Source organism: Gymnodraco acuticeps, unplaced genomic scaffold (genome assembly GCF_902827175.1).
Source record: "Gymnodraco acuticeps unplaced genomic scaffold, fGymAcu1.1, whole genome shotgun sequence".
Taxonomy (NCBI): domain Eukaryota; kingdom Metazoa; phylum Chordata; class Actinopteri; order Perciformes; family Bathydraconidae; genus Gymnodraco; species Gymnodraco acuticeps.
The window spans coordinates 179,561-185,847 of NW_022989777.1; the positions used below are offsets into that span (position 1 = coordinate 179,561).

The following is a 6,287-nucleotide window of genomic DNA, read 5'->3' on the forward strand; positions in this document are numbered from 1 at the left end:
TGATGCTCAAATCACATTTTGATCAATTATTTAAAAACAAACACGTACTTGGTTCTATAATCACTAACTGTTTACCTCAATGAATTCTGCCGTTGCCTCACAGTCTTTAAACTGAGAGTACCTAAGATCCCTCATTGTGCGGAGAGCAACTGACACGGAGCGACTCAGTGTTTGTGCAGCCAGGGACACCCTCATCTTGTGGTTCTCAAAGTAGACATGCTTGTATGTGATTTTATTGGCAGCATGCAGTCCGTCTTTTTTTTGCACATCATTGAGATGATTGATGAACCTCCACTTGATCTGTCCGGTGGTCGTTGCAATTGGACTGTATGCCTGCAGAGAAAGATTCAGTCACTGCTCAAACAAGTACAAACAGCAAAATGTTGATCATCACGTCCAGCCATAACTGTGCAAATGAACAGACAACAATATTTAGATACAACTTTTAGCAGCAGAGACATAACTTGTACAAATAGGTCTACAACAATCATCATTTACCTGCAACATATTACGTGCCAACTTCAGCATGTGGCATGCATCATTACAAATACTTTGTCACCAGTCGAGGGATGCGGGAAACTGGTTTGAAGTGGCTCCTGTGGGTTTCCCTTTAGCTCACACCCAAGTTGGTTGCACATGCTGACGTTGGAGACATGCCCATCTATCGTGACAGATACCACCCGAATGCCCCGTGCATGCAGCTCCTCCAAAGCATGACTGAGAAGGACCCTTTGTGTTTCAGGTGACAGAGACTTCGTCAGGTAATATGCAATGGGAGCCTTCCAATGTCCTTGTAGGCCAACCACCATGAACACAAGAGCCTCAGTAGCAACATCGGTCTCATTGTTTCCATCACCCATGTCTACAAAACCAGACATTGACTGGTTATGTGGATTATATTGCACATGTTTTCTGATGGCCATGGCATCCAACATGAGTGCAACACATCCATATTTAGCCTGGTCTTCCTGGCATCTTCTCTCCAGCATATCCAGCATCATCTTGTTCAGGCCAGGCTTGCCATCCACCGAACACAGCCACCTGTAAAAAAATTGAGAAGTAGCTATTTAACGTATTTGCAACCGTAATTTCCAAAAATAAAATTGAACAACATTAAGACTACCTTTGTAATGTATGTGGATGAGGGAGGGGAAGATTTTTAGTCTCTCTGAGGTATTTATATGCCTTTGGACCATGTAGATGGAGTGTGAGGGCAAACTCTCTGTGGTCCTTTGAGTACTCATGGCCCTGCTTTGCCTTGAAGTCTATTTGAAGATCTGAAATTGTATGAGAAAAAATTAATAAGTCCCCTTCATATAATAACAAAGGAGTTGAATAGAGAGTGTAAGAGTAAGATGTACATGAATTTCAAAGTGCTAATTTCATTTTACCTGAGTAGAAATCAAGCCTCTCTTTGAGTTCTTCATTAATGAGGTTATTTTCCCTCAAATCACCCAAAAGACTCCTCACTGTGGTCTTTGCCCTCTTTTCTCTAGCCATGGCATTCTTCCTCTCTCGCTCGAGACTCTCCATTCTTGCTAAAGCTTCATTGAGTCTGGCCTTAAGAGGAGTAGGAGAAGCAGGCAAGACATAGCTATGATCCATCCTTTAAATACATCACTAAACCCCGCCCCTCCCGCCGTGGTGGCGGCCTTGCTGTAATCCACAATCAGAACATCAAGATCACAGAACTAACCCTCCCCTCAGTATCATCCTTTGAATTCATTGCCTTCAAAGCCCCTCCCTCACTGACAGTCATCCTCATCTACCGGCCTCCTAAACCTCATCCCTCCTTCCTCTCCGATTTCACTGAATTCCTCACACTTGCCTCATCCCTCTCTCAACGTCTGTTACTACTTGGTGACCTCAACATTCACATTGACTCACCCACCTGCAAGCTGGCATCCGAATTCACAACCCTACTGGACACTTTCTCTATCACCCAACATGTCACCTTCCCGACCCATGACAAAGGACACATTCTTGATCTCGTCTGCTCTACCAACCTCCCAGTGATTGACCTCCACCCTTGCCCATTTCCCCTCTCCGACCACAAACTCTTACAATTCACCATTGCCCCCCCCCACCCGAAACCCCTGCCCACCCAGAAACATCACCTTCCGTAATCTACACTCCATTGACCATAACCATCTCTCCGAATTGCTATCGTCTAATCTCCCCCTGGACGCAACCCTCAGCTCCCCTAATGATATGCTCAACCACCTCAACTCCACCCTACTCACCTTCCTCAACACTTTAGCCCCCCTCAAAAATAAAACTGTTACTTTCAAGACCTCCTCACCCTGGTTCACACCCGCACTGCGTAAAATGAAGCAGCGAGGCCGCCAACTTGAACGTCTTTCAAATAAATCATCCCTCACAGTCCATTACATAAGCTACAAACTCCATCTCAATGCATACAAAGATGCTCTTATTGCCGCTAAATCTGCCTACCTCTCCAACATCTTCACTGACCCCTCCCGTAACCCCAGGACCCTCTTCTCCACAGTTAACAAGCTCGTCAAACCCCGTGCTGATAATCTCCCTACTTCTACTTCCGCTACTTGCAGCTCATTCCTCCAGTTTTTCGCAGACAAAATTAACGCCATTAACCACTCCTTCTCAGCTCCATCTGATATACAAGCATCTCCCCCAACCTCCACCACTACCATTTCTCCCCCCATCTCCCTTGACCTCCTGACTCCTCCTCTCCCAGTTTAACCTGGTGACCCCACTTGAAATACTCCATCTGATCGGTTCCTCAAATTCCACAACCTGCTTCCTTGACCCTCTACCCACTCCTCTCCTGAAGTCCTGCCTCCCCGTCCTCTGCCCCTATCTTGCTAACCTTTTCAACTCCTCGCTGTCCTATGGAACCGTCCCCTCTGCTTTCAAAACTGCTGCTGTTACTCCAATCCTCAAAAAACCTGGTCTTGATCCCTCCTCCCTCACTAATTACCGCCCTATCTCCAACCTACCATTCCTCTCAAAAACTCTTGAACGCATTGTAGCCAAACAAATTCACTGCCATCTCCAAACCAACCAGCTTTATGAACCCCTTCAGTCTGGATTTCGTCCTCACCACAGTACAGAAACTGCACTCGTCAAAGTCCTCAATGACCTCCTCACCTCTGCTGACACTGGTTCCCTCAATATTCTCATCCTCCTCGACCTGAGTGCAGCCTTCGATACCATGAGCCACAACATCCTGCTCACCCGACTCAGGGACATTGGTATTGAAGGTATTGCACTCAGATGGCTCCAGTCCTACCTCACTGAACGATCCCACGTCATCTCCCTCCCAAACCACTTCTCTGCCACAGCTTCAGTCACCCAAGGCGTTCCTCAAGGATCAGTACTTGGCCCCCTCCTCTTCATCATTTACATCCTCCCCCTCGGTCAGATACTCCGCCACTTCAACCTCAACTTCCACTGCTATGCTGATGACACTCAGATCTACCTCAGCACCAAATCCCTCCATAACCCACCTCTTACCCACATTGATTCCTGTCTTACAGCTATTAAAACTTGGATGCAACATAACCTCCTCAAACTGAACAGCAACAAAACAGAACTCCTCCTAATCGGCTCCAGATCCACCCTCAGCAAGGTCACTAACATAACTCTCACCATCGATGGCACCATTGTTTCCCCCCTCCAATTCAGGCACGCAACCTTGGCGTAATCTTTGACCCCACCCTCTCCCTCGAACCTCACATCCGCCAAACAGTCAAACCTCATTTTTCCACCTCCGCAATATTGCAAAAATCCTACCCTCTCTCACCCGCCCCGCAGCCGAACGACTAATCCATGCCTTCATTTCCTCCCGCCTTGACTACTGCAACTCACTTCTTTACGGCATCAGCACTACATCCCTCAACAGACTCCAACGGGTTCAAAATGCAGCTGCACGTCTCCTCACGCATACCAAATCATGGCATCACATCACCCCAGTCCTCAAAGACCTCCACTGGCTTCCTGTCTCCCATCGCATCAACTACAAAATTCTGGTCCTCACCTACAAAGCACTCCACCATCTGGCCCCCCCTTATCTCACAAACCTTCTCACTCCTTATCAACCCCCACGGTCCCTCAGATCCACCGCAGCCGGACTCCTATCCATTCCCACATCCACACTCTGCAGCTTTGGGGACAGAGCCTTCACAGTGGCAGCTCCTAGGCTCTGGAATTCCCTCCCCCAAGATCTCCGTGACTCTGAGTCCCTCACAGTCTTTCAGTCCCGCCTCAAAACACATCTTTTCAACTCTGTCTACCCATAAGCCCCCCCCCCTCTCAATCAACTTCCTCTTGACTGCCTTTTTATTTTTTTACTTACTTGTTTGCCTGTCCTTGTTTGTCTACCCTCCCTCATACTGTAAAGCGTCTTTGAGTTGTGAAAAGCGCTATATAAATAAAATGCATTATTATTATTATTATTATTATGATCCTAGTAGAAAGAGGGATGAACATGGTTTGAGTGATGTTTCACTTCATACACATCACTTTGACACAACTAGAGTATGGCCCACATTCCTTCTTATAGTCATCACCTGTCAAAGCCACTGCCAGCATCATGCGTGTGTGTGTGTGTGTGTGTGTGTGTGTGTGTGTGTGTGTGTGTGTGTGTGTGTGTGTGAGTGTGCCAGGAATGCATGTTCAACATGTCTTCAATTGTGTGTGTATGGGTTTATTTGTGAGTGTGTTTAATATGAGTGGCAACAAACAAGAGAGATTTTACTTTGTCTAGGACCATTATGATATGATGTTGAAAATATAAATACTCACATCATTAGGCTGAGGTTGTGAGTGTGAGGTTGAAGCTTCTGGGTCGTCCTGAGGGGCCACAGACAGGCTCTCTTCAGCTTTTCTGGAAGTAGACGTAGTCCTGCCCTTTTCCGGCTAAAATGAAGAAGCATAATACTTGAAAAGAATATATATATATATATATACACACATGCACACACACACACACAGAGATAGGTATTTCACCCTGCCCTGTTATTGATAATAGAATATTTACATTTATGAATGCTAATAGCCTTATGATGATACACCTACTCTTTGGAGGTGAACCGGGAAGCTGAAGATGGAGGGAATAACACCATCTCTGAGTCGGACAATCTGTCCTGTCCTGTCAAACTCGTCCTGCTTAAAATGCTCACTGCAAATCACGGATGACTCGCTTGCAGTGAACCCTTCCCTCCTCAAAGCAACTTCCCACTTCTTCCTCATATCTTTGTCTTTGGGAAACCTTCAAAATAAAAACGGGAGATTTGAGAGTCAATACAAAAAAAATTCAGAAGGAGGTCAAGCTTATTTTCTTCCTTCTTCTTCCTGGATAGATTAGATTAGATTTTACTTTATTCATCCCACAACGGGGAAATTCACTTGTTATAGCAGCATACGATTTATAAAGTCTCAGTTGGCCATAAACATAATGTTTGCTGGCTACGATTTCACTGGCGGACATCAATACAGTACAATAATATTCTATTTACAAAATACAACCAATAATAATGTTGAATCTTACTTGTGAAAAGTAATCCCCCGACCCCTGTTCGCAATCGTCCGCCGATTTGCACAGCAATACGCCGCACAGTGCTCTGGCATCTTGAAACCTCTGCTGTCTATGGGTTGAATGCATGGTAGAATGTCTGTAGGATGACCGGTCCAAGATGGCGGCCGTATTTCTTGCGCCCCAGCAGCCAATGCGGCGTCTACTCTTTATAAGTCTATGGTGTCAGTACCATATGTGTTCGACCTACCATATGTGTTCGGGGTCCGTCGCTTACCAATGACGTCACGCATTGTGATTGGCTGTACAGTAATCGCACGCTGATTGGTGTAACTAGGGGCGCTGACTAAGGTATACCGGTATACCGGGGATAACGGGTCACAACCGTAAGCGACCTATTATCATTCAGGAAACGACAGCGAAGCATCTGGGGTGTTTTCTCCACATAACTGCTCACGTCACTGTCACTAGTATTTATTTATACATACTAGGGCTGTACCCAAATATCCGAATATTCGTTCGTTGGAGTACTATTCGGATATTCGTTTTGTTTGTTTTTTCCCAGTTTTTTTTCAAATTGAATTTATTGAAAACTCAAATATCAACGTAAGAGCTTGTGCCTCTTCGGGGGGTGCTAACACTTAACCATAAACGTTATTGTTTACTTTCTCCGTCTTTATATGTAGATATTACTTTTCTCCGTTAATCTCCATAGCAACAACAACTTCCTGTCAACAGCGCTAACTCTCCTTCAAAATAAAAGCATGTCCAT

General features: G+C 45.5%; 1 protein-coding gene across 1 annotated transcript; it reads right to left on the reverse strand.

Annotated features, from left to right (window-relative positions):
* Window positions 1–227: 227 nt before the first annotated feature.
* LOC117548531 (THAP domain-containing protein 6-like) lies at window positions 228–5,627 on the reverse strand. The gene is made up of 5 exons (XM_034219889.1): window positions 5,531–5,627; window positions 5,059–5,251; window positions 4,786–4,899; window positions 499–1,041; window positions 228–333 (listed from the first exon to the last, which is right to left on the reverse strand). The coding sequence occupies exons 1-4, from the start codon at window positions 5,608–5,610 to the stop codon at window positions 955–957; spliced, it is 474 nt and encodes a 157-aa protein (XP_034075780.1). The 5' UTR covers window positions 5,611–5,627; the 3' UTR covers window positions 228–333; window positions 499–954.
* Window positions 5,628–6,287: the final 660 nt, after the last annotated feature.

Excerpts from the sequence above, each read along its gene's own strand:
- LOC117548531 (XM_034219889.1), bottom strand. The coding sequence starts at position 5,610 with ATGCCAGAGCACTGTGCGGCGTATTGCTGTGCAAATCGGCGGACGATT. Across the intron at positions 4,900-5,058 it reads TCCCGGTTCACCTCCAAAGA|CCGGAAAAGGGCAGGACTAC; the intron begins GTAGGTGTATCA and ends TCTTCATTTTAG. Across the intron at positions 1,042-4,785 it reads CACAACCTCAGCCTAATGAT|GTGGCTGTGTTCGGTGGATG; the intron begins GTGAGTATTTAT and ends ATTTTTTTACAG.